At 43.9% G+C, this 21,548-nt stretch overlaps 1 protein-coding gene across 1 annotated transcript in view; it reads left to right on the plus strand.

Moving 5' to 3' along the window:
- LOC108791477 (venom factor-like) overlaps window positions 1–13,218 on the plus strand; it is a 25,449-nt gene extending 12,231 nt beyond the window's left edge. The window contains exons 11-15 of the mRNA XM_018561981.1: window positions 2,908–3,111; window positions 7,444–7,602; window positions 9,373–9,502; window positions 13,036–13,083; window positions 13,214–13,218. Of these exons, the coding sequence (XP_018417483.1) occupies window positions 2,908–3,111; window positions 7,444–7,602; window positions 9,373–9,502; window positions 13,036–13,083; window positions 13,214–13,218 (546 nt within the window). The remainder of the gene's footprint in view (window positions 1–2,907; window positions 3,112–7,443; window positions 7,603–9,372; window positions 9,503–13,035; window positions 13,084–13,213) is intronic.
- Window positions 13,219–21,548: the final 8,330 nt, after the last annotated feature.

Here is a 21,548-nt window from a genome sequence, read left to right on the forward strand (position 1 = left end):
GGCTGCACAGAGGCTGTTTAATAACCTGCGAAAAGAAAACTTATCACACGAAACAGCTGTGAAAGGCTGAGATAAGTCGTCACGGTGATCAGTAGAGAAAGCAATGTGGGGAATGTATTCTGAGCTGCACAATGACATCCTTTGTGATAATCTACAATCCTCCTGACAGGATCGTAGTTTTCTCTGCCAAACCACCCAATAACAATATTACAAAGCACCTCTATAGCAAAGTGCAACAGTTATTTCTCCATTAGAATTATGAAAATTGCTAAAAAGCAGGATTTACATGTTCTGATTTGTTCAGCATGTACCAGTACAAAAACATGAATCAAACTACCAGAGGCAGCCATAATGCGAGGCAGTGATGGGGTTAAACATTCTAAAGGGGCACTCTGATTGAGCCAAGCAATGTAAGTGGGCACTCTGACACATGCTTGAAATTAGAATGTTTGGCGTCCCTGAAAAAAGTCTGCTGTCCTGAGATAGGTGCATCAGCACTGTGTGTGTGCAAACACACTAGCAGCAGGTATTAATGCATCATAAACGGCGGACCATGGTGGCAAAATGGTCTTACAGTCTGTTATGTGTGGAGTGCAATGTTCACTGCATCCGCCTATAAAACATGCTCCCCAGACATCCATCAAACTTAATTTGGTGGGCCTGTTTCTGAGGGAGACTGAGCCTTCAACAACAAGCGCTAAGGTCACATGACCTTACTGAACTTTACCTCACACTACACAGATACAGTGAGGGGACTTGAAACTGCCACTGTCACACTCATGAGGGAAGGGTGGCATTAAGACAGACTTCCCTCCTTTTCCCTCTCAAGGCTGTGACACACTGCAGGCAAAGTGAAAAAAAAGCAACCTTCCACTTCGCACTGCACCGCAGCTTGTCTACACTCTAGTTTGTCCGGGCACAGCAGAGCTCGGGATCGCCAGCAGCGGCGGCAACGGAGGGGGGCGCATAAACGCACGCATATTACAAGTGATTGGGCATCTCTACGGACGTCTGAACGCTTGTATGTAAACAGCCATCGCTGGCTGTTTACATTCAAAGCCGATTTCCAGTTCGTGCGCGTGGCCTAGCGGCGTGCACGAGCGGGGCGGGTTAGCACATTTAAAAACGCCCACCCGCATTCCGTCCGCTGTCGATTTCTGTGTACTTATCACCAGGATGAGAAGAGGTGAGATACTTCAGTTCCTACCTGACTTATCACGGGTTATTAAACACCATTTTCTAGACTTTTCACTTTGCTAAGGTGAGAAAAGTCTTCTCACTGCTTATCACACTCTTTCACAGTTTATTAAACGTACACCTTAATCAACTAGCTCCACACAGGAAGGGGGAAACAGAGTAAAATACCAAATGTACAGACATAAACCAGATAGGATACCTTAATGCAATACATAGCAGTAGCAGAAATAATATCATAGGTGGGACACAAACAATCTCTACCTAACTATCTATTTATTTGACTTCATTTGGGCATTAAGCTACATGAACATTCAATATGAACCCCAATGAGTTCAGCCAAGAGGCCAAAAGTTTGACTAACATTCACAGTTACCCAACCGGAGCGTTCTACCCACAATTACTGATTAATTCCAGGCAAACAGCTAAATACACACCTAAAAAATGTATACATTTCCTGTTTTAAATACTAAAGGGTTTGTCATTCTGTACAACCAACCTTGTGTTGTAAACATGTCTGCCACACTGCACAGCCAGATGGATGATATATGTAGTTCCTAATTTAGCCTTTCTGCCTTTTAGCCAGATGGCAGGGATGTGCGGCCAGGGGAGGCAGAGCCTCACCTAGTATTATGGAGGAAAAAGCTGTCAGCATCAAGTCTGAAGCTGACAGCTTTTTCTCCATTCAGATCGGCTTGTTACAGGTTACACAGCAATGAAAGCCTCCCCACTATGTAACTTGTCATGGCCGGAGCGCTGCCTGTTACTTACAGGCAGCGCTGCATCGGCTTTTGACAGGTAGTTAGGTTACACAGCAATGGGCTTCCCCCTGCATGTGTAACCTAACTTGGTGAGGCAAGAGCTGTCAGAGCCTCTACTCTGTGTTTGAGGCGTGAGCTCTGTGGATGGCTTGGACCAATGGCAAAGCGCCATTGGTCCAAGCTCTCCAATCAAAAAAAAACAGTGAGGACATCAATCTCGATGCCTCATCAGTGACCAGCAAGTGAAGGACAGGGAGGCTCCTCCCTGTCTCCTCCCTTCTTCCTCCCCAAACAGCTTGGTTACCGAGCTGAAGTGGAGCTTCGGCAGGACGGGTCGGAGCTTTGGCATGACGGGTCAGGACTTTGGCGGGCTGGGGGATGCCTCACCAAGCACAGAAGGCACGGCACGTCACTGCCAGATGGGTGATATATGTATTTCCTAATTTAGCCTTTCAGGCAGATAGGTGATGTGTAGTTCCTATTTTAGCCTTTCTGACTTCCAGCCAGATGGGTGATATATGTAGTTCTTAATGTAGCCTTTCAATCTTCCATGCCACCTTAGTGGATAGTTAATCAACATAACGATTTCTGTACAGTAAGCAGGGAGCTGACCCCAGAAACAGTAACGCTGACCCAGGAAGCAGTGTATTACAAGTATGGCTGTACAAAGTTGCAAATGCAACTCAGTAAATGTATATGTATTTAGATGTTTGCCTGGAGTTCCACATCAAATTTACTTTTAGAAATGTAAATTAAATGAAATAAAAAAAAAACTGGTATTTAGCCTACTTTTGGGGGGAAATCTTACTATTTTTAGTTTTTTAACCACTTTTGGGCTTTTTTGTTTCCCAAATAAAGTGCAAGTATAGTCCAAACGTTTTATGACACATACACTTAAAATTTGCAACATGGAGTCCAGCCTGACTGTAACCTTCACCTTTGCTTTCTTCAGGTTCTAAGCAGAGGCCAGATAATTAAAGTTGGCAGACAGGAGAGGAAGGAAGGTCAGACGCTGGTGACATTGGTCCTGCCAGTGACATGGGAGTTCCTCCCATCTTTTCGCTTTGTGGCCTATTATGTGGTGAAAAGCGGTTTAAGCCAAGAGATCGTATCTGACTCCGTCTGGATAGATGTAGAGGATTCCTGCATGAGCACGGTAAGATGGGTGACAAATACATTTGAAAGATATAGGGACAAGTGCTAAGGGCATGACAAAGTTCATTTTTGATAGGAAAAGAAGAATTGAACTGGCTCTGTGTGTGATGGGTTAACTTTTAGGAAATTACAATACATTTAAAGCAAATAATCCAACTAAAAACATCTTTTATTGTTTTGAATATAATGTGTACAAGGGTTTTCATTGCTATCTATATGTCCACCCGGGGTGATTTTCCCTTCCTTTCCTAGTTCAAGTCATCTTTACCTTACAATCATACAACTTTCCCCCATGACTAACACATTTTTCTCTCCAGATCCCAAATCTAAGGGGGTTATTCACGAAGGATCCAGTCATAGCTTCGGCTGATCCTTCGTCTCTCTTTGGCCACCAGAGCCCTTTGGTTCAGTCGAACCGAAGGGCTGCTGTAGGGGCTATTCACTATAGCCCGTACAGCGGCCGAGTGGCTCAGCTGAGCCGAAGGCATATGCTTCGGTTCAACTGAGCCGAAGTGACAGACAAAGCGGGGCGAACGGCCTGCCGGAGGCCGGCCTTTTGCCCCGCAAATGACAGCTGGGCAGAGCCAGCCATGATCTCGCGGCTGGCTCTGCCCAGTTGTAATGACAGATCAGCGTCCCCAAATGACCTAGGGAAGCTGTACTGTCATTAAACAGTGACAACTGGGCGGAGACAGCCGTGACGCCACTAGCAGGTGCCGGCCAACAGGAAACAGTTGGGCTGAGCTAGCTGTCACTGCTAGCTCCACCAATTTTTTTGTTTTTTTTGCTTTATAAAAAATTATTTATTTATTTTTACATTTACTATTTATTTAAATTTTTTACATTTTTTTCAACTTTTTAAACTTTTTTTTTAACCATAGTTTTTTTATTGTTTTAAAAACGTCAAGGGGTACATCACAGTACAATACAATACAATACAAGGTGCATGAGTAATAAAACACTGTCGTATGGGAATCGGTGAAGGTGTACTTTAGCAATAATATTGCAGGTGTTGCATCTGTATTCTCTGTCAATACTCAGGTGAAGAGAAGCGAGCGTAGGCATCAAGTGGAAAAGGGGAGGAATTACATCAAATTTAGCTTCAAAGCAGATTGTGCAAATGCATAAACGTTGAGTAAGACACACTGGTTACGAGATCTAGCACTTGGCGTATCGGCCATTTAAATAAACTAGCTTGGTGTCAGTAAGTATCGCCAAATATAGGGATGGGGTGGCATGTATACACATCCGATACTAAGTAAAACCCCTTACAGTGCCCCTTGAGGAGGGCCTCATATATAGACCACCAAGGGCATGGGGCCTGTGCTGACGGTGGTCAGTGGTCAAAACGAGGATGTTGTGGCACCACACAAGACAGACAACACGACACAGTATGGGGGAGACGCACAGAGAAAGAGGGGGCAGAAGGGGGAGTATGGGAAGCCGGATTTCAGAGTGTGATGAGATAGTTGCATAGTCAAGCCATGTATCAATGTAGACGGTGTCGTCTCCTTAGGTGAGGGTGACGGTCAGCAATTACAGTGTATAAAGGCGGCGGGGGATGTTTGCTGTAGCATACAGAAGCGATCTGCTTGGTCAGCCGTGAAATTATCTCGAGAAGTGTACAGGGTTCGGAGGTGCTGTTGGAAAATATCTAAGATTTTCGTCGGAGTACTGGTATGGGCCCGTTAGTCGTACGTAGTCTGATGGGCTTAAAGGTCGGATCTAATCGCCTAAGTTTAGTGGCTAAGAGGGAATCTGCCTTGTTACTCTTAAGGTAAAATTTGTGGGCTGTGCGATGCAGTTGTTTAGCGGCATGGTCTGTGAGCAGAAGATTCAGTGCGTGGCGAGCTGACTCCAATGCAGTTTTGTTTGCCAAAGAAGGGTCCTGTGAGAAAGTTTGGGAGCATTCATTAAAGGTTCTCTCAAGTGAGGTCAATCTACGCAGCCTTTCTTTCTTAAGCTGAGATGATAATTGGATGATCCGGCCCCTGAGGACCGGTTTATGGGCTTCCCAAAGGGTGACATGTGAAATATCAAGCGTTCGATTCAGTTGGATGTAGTCAAGTGTGTAGATAGGCACTAAGGGGTGCACTCTTAGGCAGCCTGGCGTTAAGGTAGTATGGTGCGGCTAGTAATTATGTGCAGGGGGAGTCTATGCTCAGGATACTAGCTGAGGGTCCAGGCCAAATGAATATAGCTACTATATATATACGTTATTAATGGGTAAAGAGTCCTCCTGTCGGCTGTATTGGATGTCAGAGTTAAGTAGTCTGCACGTCAGTATAGAGGGACGGTGTTATCAGGGCCCTGGTGCACTAATGATACATGAAAACGATTTATAGGCAGATCTTGTATAAAGCTATGAATGAATGAGGCACTAAGCAAAAGGATATTGTGTGGAAAAATCAACTAATGCATCTACGGGGAACGTAGTGGTAGGGGGAATGATAATCCGCATTGGTGCAGGATGGGAAGTTCGATGATCAAAGGACAGTTTCTTTTCCCTCTGTAGGATGTCTTGTATCACTCCATGTTGTGGTGGGGGGTGACCAAGGTGGTTAACCTTTTCCAGAGGGACTTGGACTCAGAAGTGGATAGGTTCTGGAGACCCAGCTGAGGCAGTCTGACTGTGGGTGATATGATAGGGAGTCTCATGTTGGGAAAAGAGGGTCTCGGTGCAGACGGATGGGTATTAAGGACATCCACAGCCGCGGATCAAACCTGAGGTAAACATCGGCTGAGGGTAAGGCGCACACCGCCATGATGGCTGGTAGAGGAGAGGAATCAGCTCACCGAAGGTGGCAAGGAGGTTCAGCGTGGAGGCGGGTTTTTGGCGGACATTTTGACTGCAGGCCTGCGGGAATCCCCTGAGTTACGTTGATCGGAGTCGCTCCTGGATCTTTTGGAGGTCTGGGTGGCGGGATTCTGCGAATCCGGGCTCTGAGGATGCGAATCCGTTAGGCCAAGAGTAGCCAACTTACGTTGTGCGTCTTCCAGGGTGACACAGGTGTGATGAGTACCTCCTTGGGTGAAGAGCAATTTGAAGGGGAATCCCCACTTGTATGGGATCCGATGCTTGTTTAGGACATCTAGGCACGGGCGCAGAGACCTTCTTTTGGCGATGGTCGAGGGGGCCAAGTCCGTGAACAGTTGGTACTCGTGGCCCTGGAAAGTGAGCGGGCCTTGCTGCGCCTTGGTCCTAGCTGCCGACACAAGTGCTTCCTTAGTGCGGTAGAAGTGCAGTTTGACCAGTATGTCTCGGGGGGGACCATCTGGTCGTCTGCGGTTAAGCGTGCGGTGTGTACGCTCACTTTCTAACCGCTCCAGGGGAATGTTAGGGGCCAGTTCCTGAAAAAGCGCCGTTGTAGTGGAGTGTAAGTCCACTATGTGCTCTGGGAGGCCACGGATGCGGAGGTTGGAACGCCGGGATCTATTCTCTAAATCCTCCAGTTTAGATAATAGCTGTGTGTTTTCCTCGCGGAGGGACTCCATGTCTCCCGAGACCACCGATAAGTCAGTTTTAAGGCCATCGCATCTATCCTCCAAGGCCGCTGTTCTATGGCCTATATCCCTTATTTCCTTCAGCAATCTATCAGTGATCTGCTTGGAGGTAGCTTGGAGTGCCCTTTGTAACATGGTGTCAAATCGTTGTAGAAGGGCAGTCTGGGATCTCTTTCTAGAGCGATCTCCCTCCTGGCTGTCCTGCTCTCCTTCATCCATATCGCTGCTGGACACAGAGGAGGCGCGAGACAGTGCCTCATGAGTGTGGGCCGCGGACGCCATCTTGGCTGAGGCCTTAGCCATCGCCTCTGTTATAGGTGGCTGCTTACCCTTCTGGGCTTTTTTCGTCAGCGATACTGACATGTCTCAATGGGGGGGACGTTCCGGTGGTGAGGTAAGGTAAGGAGACGTGTGGGGAGATGAATGCTCCGGTTTAGTTAGGTGATTGCCCGGGCGAGCTGCGGAGCTGCCTCAGAAGACGTCTTCCATCGACAGTCGCGCGCATGCGCCCCCCAACTTTTTAAACTTTTAACTGATTTTCTATTCTGCTCAGTACCATGGAGGTACCGAGCAGAATAGCCGAGCCCAATGCCCCCTAAATCTTGGGTGATAGTTGTGTGACTCTTGGGTTAAAACATTGATAAATAAACCCATTAATCTTTAAAAAAAATAAAAGAATAAATAAATAAAATTGATCGAAACAACCCCAAAAACCCACATAATTTCACTTTCATAACATTAGACATTTCCATAAATGTGACTGGATGTTCAAAGCTGATCTTTTGGAGGGCTGTAAAATTTTAAACATCCTATGACTTGTTAACTACAGCTGGAGATTACAGATGCTAGTAGAAGAAAAATGGAACTAAGTCCTGGTTCAATATCAAGGTTGAAAATGACAGCAGACTACAAGGCTGTAGTGGGCCTGCTTATGGTGGAGAAGGTCGTCTATGAACAGAACCCAAAGTTTTGGATGTCACAAAAGAAGGTGAGAAACTGAAAATGGCTACAGTGTTTTACTGGCTGGGTGCACAGTTAGTAGGGATGCACCGATACTTTTCGAGTACCAATACCGATACTTGGCATTTTTATGAGAACTACCAGGGTTGCAGCTGGGACCGGGCTCAGGTGCCCCACCACTGTCCTGAAATCATTAGTCTGTATTGTTTTAGAAAAACTGTCACATGACAATAAACAAAAATGTATCAGTACTTGTACTTGCAAAACTGGTGTCGGTGCATCCGAATTTATATTTATAAAAACAAAATCATGCATTAGAACAGATGCACAAATCCCAGGAGCTCCGTGTGCTCCTTACAAATGACAGCTGCCTCCTAACTTTTGCATTTTTCTCTAGTCTAGTCCTGGAGCTCGAAAAGTATCTGTACTTGTACTTGTACCGAGTACTGTACATCCCTAATAGTTAGAATGTGGTAAGAACAGAATGCGGTAACAATATCAGGCCATCTGTATCCCAAGCATGTTTTACACCCTAGTCTAGAGACTCAATCAACAAGCTCCAAAAAGGAAGGGTGAGATAAAGGAATATACCAAATGTACAGACATAAACAAGATAGAATAATTTAGGGTGACACTAAACTCAGGAGTTAAAGTGTTCCTTTGGATAAGGCCATGATTTTTGTGCACTTGGTAGATGTGAGTTTATACCCTTCCTATTATAAAGTACCATATTTTTCGCTCCATAAGACGCACTTTTTTCCCCCCAAAAGGAGGGGGAAAATGTGCCTGCGTCTTATGGAGCGAATCCTGACGCCCGAGACATGCAGTTTCGGGCGCCGGGCGAGTAGTAGGAGCCACTGCTCGTTTAATACGAGTGATTTAATGAGATCACTCGTATTAAAGCCGAGCAGCGGCGGCGGCGAGCAAGTTCAGCAGCAGGAGCCACTGCTCGTTTAATACGAATGATCTAATGAGATCACTCGTATTAAAACCGAGCAGCGGCGACGATCGAGATCACCATAGAGCAGACGAAGAACGGACTTTCTTCGCCTGCTCTGTGTCATCACTGAGACCGTGGCGCTGTAATCACAGCGCCACCTGTCTCAGAGGTCACTAACTGCAGCTTCTGTCATAGAAGCTGTGTCAGAAGCTACAGTCTGTCGAGTGCTCCATAAGGCGCGCGGGACCTCCCTGCGTAAAATACGGTACATACTGTAGAACAAATCCAGCATGAGAGTGGGACCCCATCGTACTGGCCACATCAGGTGTACAGAAACAGGAACAAAATCGTATCAGCATATTTCCTGAGCAATCAAAGTTAAAAGAAAGATAAACAAAACTATAGATAAGTAATTGTCCATCAGCTTCTAATAATGAAATATCTTTATAATTTACAGGGTTAGTCACAAAAGGGTGAAGGTTTTGGAGAAGGCCGGAGAAGTGAACAATCTAGGCCAAAATAGCTGATTTGGAAAAATCCTCCAATTCAGCTCACTTTCCAGTTCAGCTATGTTGTCAGAGATTGTTCACTTCTCCTCCCTTCCCCAAACTCTTCTCCCTTTAGTGAATAACCCTGTTAGTGTGGTAGAAGTCTCAAGCAAAGAGGGTGACAATGGATACATGTGTGACATTTTTTATTTTTTTTAAAGATTGGGATTGAGATTATTTAAAGATTGGGATTACCCTTACTTCCTTACCAGGTGACCATTTATAAACCGGTGAGGGGAAATCTCCCAAACAGGGACACCGACAGCAATAATAACTCCACTACATCTGTTTCTATGCTTCCATCTTTCAGGTTTGGGACATTGTGGGAAAGTCCGATTCAGGCTGCACCATGGGGGCAGGTGCTGATGGCTTGCAAGTGTTTTATGATGCTGGGCTGACTCTACAGTCAAGCTTTGGAATGGAGACAGCACACAGATCAGGTGATTTTCTAAAAATATTTATGTGACATCTAGCCCGGTAAAATTGTTTATGGTAATTTCATGCAGTTGCATATTTTTACATACAACTGCTATCCACACATTAAACTGTCTTGATACCAGCCTTCTGCCATCTCCTGCATACTAGTATCGGTATCGGCGCTGATACCAAGTATTTGGGTGAGTACTTGTACTTGCCCAAATGCTCCGATGCCTAGCCCGATACTTCCTGTATCAGCAAGCCAGGCGCTGCGTCATTACACGCTGCCCGGTTTCCTGATTGGCCAGGAAACGGCTCCATGCTCTCTCGTCACTTGTGATGAGAGAACATGGAGCCGACTTCGCGGACACTCAGACATCTCCTGCATACTAGTATCGGTATCGGCGCTGATACCAAGTATTTGGGTGAGTACTTGTACTTGCCCAAATGCTCCGATGCCTAGCCCGATACTTCCTGTATCAGCAAGCCAGGCGCTGCGTCATTACACGCTGCCCGGTTTCCTGATTGGCCAGGAAACGGCTCCATGCTCTCTCGTCACTTGTGATGAGAGAGCATGGAGCCGACTTCGCGGCCAATCAGGAAGCTGGGTAGCGTGCAATGACGCGCTGCCCGGCTTCCCGATTGGTCAGGAAGCTAGCAAATCCGGAAGCCGGGCGCCGTGTAATGACGCAGTGCCCGGCATTCTGATTGGCCGGGAAGCTGGCGTCATGCTCCCTCGTCATCTCATGAATCATAATATTAAGAAAGTGACCTTAAAGCATTAGTTTGTATTGCTTCAGAAAAAATGTGACCTGTCCCTTTAAGGAAAAGTATCGGTAATTGGTATCGGCGAGTACTTGATCAAAAGTATCGGTACTCGTACTCGGTTTTAAAAAAGTGGTATCGGTGCATCCCTACTGTTTTTTACACATGTTCTAACAGGAAACATGCTGACAGGACAGAAAGCAGAGTAAGCAGAGTGGATGACTTATAAGTGCGTTGCTGCTCTTTCCCTGTTCAATCAACAGGCTGAGGATGTGCGCTGACACCGCTGCATTGCTTATCACTAATAGACAAAGTGGTGTCACTCTGGCTGTGCTGTCTGGCAAAGATGGATGAAACAAGACAAAGGAAGAATCTACTACAAATGAATCATATACCTGTATTAGGGTTGGAAATTGTGTTCTTATATGCTGGTTACCACCATGAGTTTAAAATTCTTCTTCTCCTTCTTCCTTTCCTTCCTTCCTTCTTTTCTTCCTTCCTTCATGTTCTTCTTCCCCGATAATGAATTCTGAATGATCTCAGAAGCACCTAAAACTGATGTCAATCTGATGCTATTGACATAATCCCAAAGCCCATTGACACACGCCCTCTGATCCAGTGCTGATTCCTGTCTCTTCCTATCCCACAAAGTCTGTGCAGGTGCACGCTGCCAGCATTAACTTACCTTGTGTCTCTCCTCTTCTCCCGGCCAAAGATCTGTACTGCACATACGCCCGCCGCATGATCCTTTGCGACCGCCTGAGAATCTTCAGTCACAAACACTTTTCTTTTATCTATAGTTACATCTAGCGGGTGGATGAAGAAACTACATCTCTTTTAATCCTACCCCACTACTTTACAATCTTACTTAAAGGAGAACTATGGGGTCAGTGTTTTTCCCCATAGTTCTCCTTGGGGTAACGGGAGGACACAAACTAGCGTCCTCCCGTCACCCTAAGCTCAGTATACCGCAAGCTACAGCTCGCGGTATACTGAGACGCCGCACCTGGAGCGGATCCCGACTTAGATGACGGGATCCGCCCGGCTGCGTGAGTGACAGCTGGCTCTGCCTATCTAGAGGCAGAGCCAGTTGTACCCGCCACCTCCCCCGTCCATTCCGCCAGTCCGCGCTGGCAGATCGGAGCGGGGAGAGGGGAATCCAGCCCCTCCCCCTGTCACGGCAGAGAGCCGTGACAGGATCGAGAGGTGAGGGAACCCGGTATGTTTTCCCTCACCTCCCGATCTACTGAGCCGACCTGCGACAGTCTCATTGTCACAGGTCGGCTTAGAACTATGACGTGAGTGGAAATCACTCATGTAATAGTTCTCCTTTAACATAAATAGCCTCTTTCACACCTCTTTTACAACAGTCCTCCTGCCTGTCTAGGATGCGTACGTGACTGTCTTCAAAGAGGTGACCTTTTCCCTTTTAGATGTAGGTATATTGCTGAATCCTGACCAGGGGGTTTGGCTCTTCTATGCTGTGGCATACGCTGGTGTAGCTGCTGTTTTGTTTCACCGACATACAATTCTGAGCACCGAACTGCATACACAATGTTGTTCATCTTGTGTTTTGGCGTTGGATCTTTTGGGTGACCCAGTTGTTGTTGGAATAAAGAATGTATTGAGAGCGCTACAACTGTGTTGAAATATACCGGAGGACTCACATTTAAGAAGTAATCTGCGGGAAGACGTCTGGTTGGGTGTCTAGGTGAATACAGACCTGGAGGGTCCAGTGATCTGGTGAGTGATCTGCCTCTGTCGCCGAGCGCTGCGAACTGCAAAATAGGCCTATTTTGGCCGATCACTGCTTAACAAAGAGGCTCCGCCTCGAAACGCGTAGCTACCGACCCGGTTTACATCAGTCCCCAATACTCCTTTGACCTCTTTACAACTTCCGCCGGCATTTGCCACCACACGAACCACCGCTCTGCCTCCCGAGCCTACTGACAGGAAGCCGACATCACACAGCGCTTCAGACATACAGTGCCCCTGACTACAGCGGCTCAGCCTGGCCAGCTGAGTCTGTGCAAGAGTCTGTTGTTCCTCCTTTCTCAGCGCTCGGCGACAGAGGCAGATCACTCACCAGATCACTGGACCCTCCAGGTCTGTATTCACCTAGACACCCAACCGGATGTCTTCCCGCAGATGACTTCTTAAATGTGAGTCCTCCGGTATATTTCAACACAGTTGTAGCGCTCTCAATACATTCTTTATTCTGTTGTACCACAGGGCTCCTCTCTCTGTTTTAATAGAGCTTGCACACTGTACCCTCCACCCTTAGATTACAACAAACACCAGTTTGTACTTCTTGGCAGTGCGCTTGATTTTGTCGCTTATATTTTGTTTTAAACACCAGTTGTTGTTGGGTTTAAAGAAGACAGGGATGTGATGTTTTTTTAAAAACCATTCTGAGTTTCTCAGACACACGGCTACATCTGGGATGACTAAATTCTTTCTTTGGTCATGCTTTTCACTCTCACTTGTACTCTTGGCATTCTTTCCTCTGATCAAAGCAAAGATCTCACCAATATCTTGAAAGGCACAAGAAGCTGTCAACTGTTTACCTATCTATCATAACTTAAATGTCAGTTTTGGGTGGAATTATTTTTTTAACCGCTGGTAGGCCCTCATTTTGTAGGACAACCTCTTTCTGGTTGGAGGGGGCTAATTCTTGTTTGCAAGTAGCTAAACAAATCAAAGCTAAGCTATTGCTAAAGGAAACATAACATTTGTGTTGTGGTATTATGAACACCAGTCAATATAAATTAATACTTCTATCTTCTGTTAGAGTATTTGTGCAAGGGGACAGAGAGAAGAGTTCGTCGTTCAACAGCTGGTAAGATAAAGTATATTTCTTAACTGTGCCTAGGGTGAGTGATATTATTTACTAAGATCGAGGCCATTGTCACATACTTATTAAGATGACTCTTTTCATGTCTTTGTAATGTCTTCCTTTTGCTGTTTAGAGTAAGCCAAGTAAAAAGTGTGTCTATTCCTTATACTTCAAAAACCCACACACATACAAATACACCCGTGTTAAAGTATATCTGTGACGATAATGAGGTCTGGCAAACCCCAAGCTGTGTGAAGGGAATTGAGAAGTCATACTGAACACAGTGCCACCCTCATTTCTCCAAAATGTGTAAGTCAGTGACGAAACTGTCAAATTTAAATATCATGTTTGTAGGTGAGCAGAAAGAAAAGTGACACATTTCATATGACCCACCACTAAAACAACCATCTCAAAACACACCGACACAAAGCAGGTCAGCTTGAATGAAATGCAGAAACATCTCAGCCAGGATCTGCCAAGCCTCTTAATAAGCCATGCTGTAAAACAGACTGCTGAATGGTTTAAGCAAATATGTATCTGTAGTCTTTTTTTGTTTGAACTTTAGTACAACTCAGCTTTCTAACTGTACCAATATTCTATCATTCCTGCTGTGATAAAGTTATCTTTATAAGAAGTGGTTATGTTAAAGGAGAACTATGAGGTGAGTGATTTTCACTCAACCTCATAGTTCGAGCCGACGTGTGACAATGAGACTGTCATACGTTGGCTCAATAGATCGGGAAGTAAGCGAACACATAGCGTCGCTCGCTCACTTCCTGATCATCTCCCTGCAGAGAGCCGTGCCTGTCACTCATGGCTCCCTGCAGGGATTACCCCCCTCCCCTCTCTGATCCTCCAGCGCTGACTTGCAGAACGGACAGAGGAGGGGGCGGGTACAGCTGGCTCTGCCTCTAGATAGGCAGAGCCAGCTGTCAATCAAGCAGCTGGGCTGATCTCGACAGTAAAGTCGGGATCCGTCCCGGCTGTGGCGGTCTCAGCTACAGCTTGCGGTATACTGAGCTTTGGGTCATGGGAGGATGCTAGTTTATGTCCTTCCGTAACCCTTAGGAGAACTATGTGAAAAAACACTGACCCCATAGTCCTCCTTTGAAGGACTTCCACATATCAGTTTGGTAAGGGACATGGAAAGGCTTGCATACATTCCTTCAGCACAGAGAAAGGTAAGAATCTACAAGGAGGTTTGCTAAATTTCTTGAAAGTGCAAAGTGAATTTATATGCAAATCTCCACAGTGATGTACAACTGAGTAAATGTAGGGGGCCTCAAGTGTTGCCCCCAACATGTTCAGAGGGAAGCACAATAGATGTTCTTTGTAAATGACTGGACATGCTGATGACATCATACTGTAGGTGATGACACAGAAAGCCCTCTTTTACATAATGCTGGAATATTGTGTTTCAATCTGCTGCTATGGGATACTCTATAGCAGGTTAACAATTCCATGAGCTCTTGGACTTAGTGCTGGACCATGATGTCACTGAGAGCTGGCAGTTTCAGCACCTCAGGCTGCCAGAGCCGCTCCCACCCAGTTTTCCAGTGCTGCAGATCTGAACTGAGGTCTGTAGCATAGTGGACTACACGCTGAGCTTAGGCTGCCAATATGTTGCCCAGAGGCCGCTAGTTGGGTAGCACCTCTCTTATTCAGGCCCTTCCCCTTCCTGTCTCCTATGCCTCTCTATTGCTAACCTTAGTGATGGACAACCTCAGTGATTAATAGGGAAGCCTTGGAGGGGGGAAGAGGTGGAAACAAGCGTAACCCTAACTTAAGCTCCCTATTTATCTTAACTTACAGACTGTATATCATAGAATTTTTCACTGAAGACAATCTTCACATTTGTATTTTTTTTATCTGTGTTTATTTTGTGCTTATCTGTTTATTTTTTATGTGTTCAGGGTTGTCTAAGGGTATGGCAGGTGTGTTTGAACTAATACAGAAGCTTTCCTCATATAGGCATTTATCTTAGATTATAATAGGCAATAATCCTCTGAAAGAAGTCTCAATTAGGACAGAATTCCCAGAGACATGGTGGTGGAAAACAGACATTATGTCTGAAAGACCAGAAAGAAATGGGTGAGCAATTTATTGTTTAAATTCTTAGTTTTATCTGTTTTATTGTTTCATTACATAATAAATATAATTCCTTAAGTGTATGTCCAGCCAAATATTTTTTCTTACTTTTGAATGAAATGGGGAAAGATTAGAACCGTTTTCAGATTTGTACTCCATTAAAGAGATTTCCCCTGAATTATAAACAAAGGGCAACAGCAGAAAAAGTATCCATCGAGTCTGATCTTTTTTTCTTGTGTATGTGTGTGTTTTTTTTAAAGATTTATTTTTATATTGTAGCACCCCATGACTCCCGAAGGCCTGTGGTAGACCCCTAAAGGCAGGAAGGGCTGGCATTTCCATCTCATGGGTGGATCCTTACCCGCGTTGTGGGATGTTAACAGTAAATTGGGTGCCAGTCACTTTTAAGTGCCTTTTTAAATGCTTTATTGGAGAACAGCCTAAACTAGGAGAGAGGGTATAGGGCATCAGACATCCATAGCAAAAATAGACTCCAGACTCACCAATCCCTTTCAGCTTCCACAGTGCAATAATACGTTAGTAGAACTTAGAATGACACTGATGATCCCAGAATTGTATTTCTCCTACTCTCCTGGCCACACAGCTTCCCATCATCTGAAATGAGCACCCCCAAATATATTTTCTTCTGCAGTCCTGGCTAACACTTTACCTCAATATTGTACTCTGTGAGAGGACTCTTTTTCCTTTAGTGCATTATTTTGCATCTCAAAACATTAAACTTGAGTTTCCACTCTTTTGATCAATTTTTTAGCAAAGTGAAATCATGATCCATGTTACAGACACGCCCAGAAATATTAAGAAATATTCACCCAGGTGACAGCGTGGTGGGGTTTGTCCTTTGCCTGCCTACTTTTTGCTAAAGGGTATCGCTATCTCTCATCTCAGAAAGTTGGGATGTATGATCCAGGGCCTTTTTCTCTCTAAATCTCCTTGAGTCCCAGAGCATTTGTATTGTCTGAGTGATGTCTCAGTTTCACACATTATACTATTTAACATTTATAGTCTATTCTAATGTATAATGTATGTATCATCAGGATTTTGGAGACAGATAGGGCTTTTATTTGGTAGCAAATTTGGATACAAATATTTTTTTTTTCTCGAAAAAAAAAATCTTATAGTAAAAAAATAGTAAAAAAAAAACAACAATGTCTGCTCATAAAAATGGAATCCAATTAGTGTGTCTTTTAAGTAATGGAATAGTAAAGCCCAAGGTTAACGTGTGCATTTTATGTTAGGAGAGCTTTATTCCGCTTTCAACGCTATTTTGTGATACACGCAGGAGGGAAAAAAAGGTTTGCACAAATTGTTAGAGTAACATTGAGATAAGACTGAATCAGGCTGATGAGAACATAAATTACCACAACTGTGACAAATGCTAAAAATGTTAATGGCATTGCGTTCATTAACAAGAGCAATTGACGCTTGTGCAGCATATGCAAATGTCATCCAGATCATCCAACATCATTGTTGTGACCTGAGATTTGATCCGGGGACGCAGCATTTTATTATTTTTATATCTATTTGTTTATTTAACTTTTTTAATCTTTTTTTTTTTTACGCTCGCTTCAAAAAACGTTTTTGTTTTGGACAGAGTGGGGGAAGGCTAGAAACCCTGTTAGCTCTCTAGTTCTGTCCCTTTAGCAGATCTTTCTAATGGAGCCCCAGATAACATTATAGACCCAACAGGGGTTTTAATCTTTCCCTGCTCTATCCAAAATTTAAAAAAAAGTTTTGGCTGGACACATGCTTTAATAAAAGCAAGGACTGCTTTTAAAAGGTCAGTAAAGATAAAATACAGGTTGGATTATATAAAAGGCCATCACCAGTTTTCATATAAGGTGGGAGAAAATGTCTAATGCTTACACAATTCTAGTATTACAATGGCGAAAGTCTTGGCAGTTCATGCCGTTATGATTTACCAAGGTAATAATGGCGTTTGGTGAATAATTTTGGATAAACAGATGTCCCTATGACTGCAAAAATTATTTGTAGGCCAACGTTTTAAAAAGACAAAGGTCTTACTGTGGGTTTGTAGAATGAAGATTGGAGATCCAGGAGCTCCAGATCCATTTTGCTTTCCTGGTCTGCCATCACTCTACTCCAAAATTCAGAAATCAATATTTTAAATGATATAATGCATCACACTTACCTCTGAGTCAATCACTTTATGCTCCGACATTACCGCTCTGGGCACGGGCTACACGCTCTCCCCATCAACAGCTGACGTCGGGTACAAAAGATTTATGATCAGATTACAGAGACAAGAAAACAGTTTTCCTCCAAACATAAATCTTTTGTACCTGACGTCAGCTGTTGCTGGGGAGAGCAGATTACAGAGACAAGATAACAGTTTTCCGTCACTCTCCCCAGCAACAGCTGACATCAGGTACAAAAGATTTATGATTGGAGGAAAACTTACCTTGTCTCTGCAATCCGAAGTTTCACTCGTGAGGCTAGTTTGCAGTGGTATTGGCAGTTTTGCAACCGCGGTTCTCCTCTCGGCCCCCATGTATAAGACACCCCTCTATTTTTAGGTAAACATTTTTATGAAAAAGTAGCGTCTTATACACCGAAAAATACGGTAAGGTGACCTAAGATCAAGGCAGAGAAAGAACTGTACCCTTTACTAGGGAGAAAAACCACAGTTGGGGCTGACATTGAGATACATGTATCCCCTCTCAAAAATTGCATTCACCCTTTAATAACTCCCCACTTTTCTATAACAGGATACATACACACAAACAGCATGTTGAGTACTGTTCATGATACTTTTCTTACTTACACTTTTTCAGGACATGCTTTTAGGGGTCTACCCCCTTTTTCATGACCCAAGCAGTAGTGATACCCAAAGGCAGAATGTTAAGAACATTGTTATTTTTTGTTCTTAGCCGGGACAGAAAACAAATGTAACTATACATCTAAGGATTGATCTACTATATATGTGCCCCTGCAACAGAGAGGAGAAAAGCAGTGTGAGCAGACAGCTCCAGCACTAAATAATCTCAAGGAGAAGATTGGTGACAGGAAAAGGTTTTGAAACCTTTCTACTCAATCTTTTGCCCTCAGAGTAGTTGGCCGGGGTTGACTGCTGGTTCAATAGCCAGACATAGGTTACATTAACTTCTTGTTAATGCCTGAAAAGGGCATATTCAATTATAAGAAGGGATAAGAACTTTCCTTTTGAAGCTATGTCAAAAAGTTTTGGTTTGAGGCATAATTTTCCCCTTGCGTCATAGCACCTATGGTCTGGGTATGGGATATTTTGTTCATGAAGTATGCATCTCAAAATTTACAGACATGTTTAAGCCAAAACAATGCTTGAAATGACTGCTTTCTTATCTTCTAAGTGTTTCCACCAAATACCTTAATCAGGCTCTGAAGGACACCATTACTACATGGAAGATTGTGGCTGTAAGCCTTGTTGAAGGCAAAGGTATATAATAACTGTGTGTTGGAGATTTTTAACATTCAATTGAGTGAGAATATGGATAAGATAAAATGAAAATAATGGTCCCTTGTGTAGGATGTGTGTGGTTTATGATGGGATGGTGGTTCCTCATGTTGGGTTTCTGTGATTTAGGGTGGGGTTGGTGTTATTTCATGTAACATGGGTGTGATTTAGGATAGAGATGGTGTTTTGTAGGATATGTGTAATTTAGCATGGCATGGGTGAGTCCTCATGTTAGATGTGTGTGATATGGGATGGGGATGGTGTTTCCTCATGTAGTATGGATGTAATTTAGTATGGGGTACTGCTTCATCATGTAGAATGTGTGTGATTTAGGATAGGATGGGGTTTCCTCATGCAAGATGGATGTGATTTAGGATGCAGAAGGTGTTGTTTTTTTATCATATAGAATGTGTGTGATTTGGCAAGGTAATGTTGTTTTCTCTTGTAGTATAGATGTGATTTAGGATGGGATAATGTTTGCTCATGTACGATGGGTGTTATTTAGGATAGGATGGCATTTCCTCATGTAGGATGGTTGTGATTTAGGGTGGGGAAGGTGTTTTATCATATAGAATGTGAATGTATGTGATTTGGAATGGGGATGGTGCTTTCTCATGTAGGATGGATATGATTTAGGATGGCATAGTGTTTGCTCATGTAGGATGGGATAGTGCATTTCCTGAAGTAGTATTAGTTGGATTTAGGATAAACAATTCCCTGGGTTTATTGTCTAAGATTGTCTCCTTCTTCCACTTCCACATAAAGCAATTTGCCACACTGGGGGCAAATTTAGCCCCCATAGCCACACCAGTCCTTTGTGTGTAGAACTTGTCATCGAACCAAAAATAGTTTCTTTCCATTGGCCCCAAGGGGAGGTCAGAGAAGAGGTTGGAACCGATACCCCTCACGAGCAACATGGAGTCAGGGGGGAAGGGGGAGAAGTAATAGATGGGACCCAGATTATGAGATGCAAAATAATTGGACTTCCCATATTTACAGAGATTCTGATTTTGAAATTCCTACACGTAATCGTTTTACCCCATTGAACCAAGATGATGCCAACAGAGATAGGGGTTTTTTAGGGAGGAAACCCCGGTTCCAACGGGACTGGCAACGAGAGGCACCACAAAGAGACAGAATGAATATGGAAGAAAGAGGGGATGTAGATCAGGTCGACAACACAGGAAAAAGAAAGAGGTTTTAGGGGAAGGTATTATTAATTTGAGTTCTACAATCCTTAGTAAAGAAGAGCTGTTGGTGCTTGACAAGGGCCTTAAATATGCACCTAATAAGCCCCTTAGCAAGTTTGACACCTACATCTCCATGAATAAGTTCACTCGCAAACTATGTATAAAAAAACATTTTCTAAGGAATCCAGTACCCCCTCTCTCACAACCAAGGCTTTGATTTAATTTTTGCATAATTAAGAGTCACCAAGATATGCATGCTCTAAAGGTGTCAAGAAAAAAAAAAGCACCCAAAGTCGTGGTCAATAAAGTAGGTATTGCGTCACAGTGTATGGCTTGTAGTCTGAGTGGTAAGTAACGCAGAGTTCAGACGATGGCCTTGGTGCTTCCTTGAGGAAAGACATCTGAGGAACATCCAATTTTCCTCATGGACTCTCTATAAGGAGGTCTAGACCTCTAGGTCCAAGTGATGACACAACACATAGCTAATTTGTATTGTACGAAACTCAGACTAAATTGTTGAATTCTTCTACAGACGGGGTTCAGGTCGAAAAAATTACAGCACCGGATTCTGAAGACAACATAAACCATGAAGCATTAATTGATACATTTTTCACAATTCAAGGTAAGCAATCCTTTATGTTATTTTTTTATATACAGCTTGGCTATCTGGTTAAGTTCAGGAGGAAGTGTGCTTAAACACATCTCCTTTAAGTTCTCTTTACAGTTTTTTGTTCCTTGTTGCAAAAAGTGCGCACCTCACCCCTTCCAGTCTGTATCTTTATTTGTATTCCACTGCCCTAGTTCTTATATCAGTAACATTTTATATCATACAGTCAGCATATCAGAATCTCTGTAGATCTTCTGTGTGAATGAGATATAGGGGTTGATTTACTAAGCACATAAACACGCCATGCAAAAACACGCCGACTGTGCGCGCATGCGCGCTTGGCGCAGAAGCGTGATTCATGGCCACTTAACATTCCTACCAGACCTAAAGGGTCTGGTATGGATTTGGGGGGGAACCCCCACACACACTTTTTTGGGGATCTCAACTGGGTCGTTCCTAACATTCTTACCAGAACTGAGTGCAGAGTGTCAAAATGAAATGTTTAGTATGCATCATCATGCACACACATAGCATATGATGCACATGTACATACAGCTAGTGCCTGGTAAATGCGGCGCAATAAACGTGCAAGAGGGACCGTGAGCAGGGTGGGGATATATGCACAAGGCACTGTTGCCAGGGTGCAGAACAAATGGGCGTAGAAAGCTGCAGGTAGCTCTAAACAGACAGATCACTGAAGCTGCTATGGTAAATGCATTTTTGCGGATTAAAACGCGCGCGGAGCCTGCGCGTGTGCGTGTTGGGCTTCGTAAATCAGCCCCATAGTCTTGGTGCTTCCATGAGGAAAGACATCTAAGGAACATCCAGCTTTTCTCATGCACTCTCCATAGGGAGATCTAGACCTTGTACATTGACTTTAGGCCAATAGTCCTATCTTGGTAGATTCCCTTTTAAACATGTAAGCAAGCCAAAAATTTGTTTCGGCTCGTATTTTTTGTTCTTTCGGGATTCAGGCCTGAAAGTCAATTTGTTTCATTATTTAGATTTGGGTCTTTCTGAATTTTCGCTGTAATTTTGGTTAAACAATAAAAACAAGTTAAACCATAATTACGAATGAACATTTGTTCGGATCTATTTGAATCTATTTGGA

This window comes from Nanorana parkeri, unplaced genomic scaffold (assembly GCF_000935625.1).
Source record: "Nanorana parkeri isolate BGI_ZX_2015 unplaced genomic scaffold, ASM93562v1 scaffold554, whole genome shotgun sequence".
In the NCBI taxonomy this organism is placed as follows: domain Eukaryota; kingdom Metazoa; phylum Chordata; class Amphibia; order Anura; family Dicroglossidae; genus Nanorana; species Nanorana parkeri.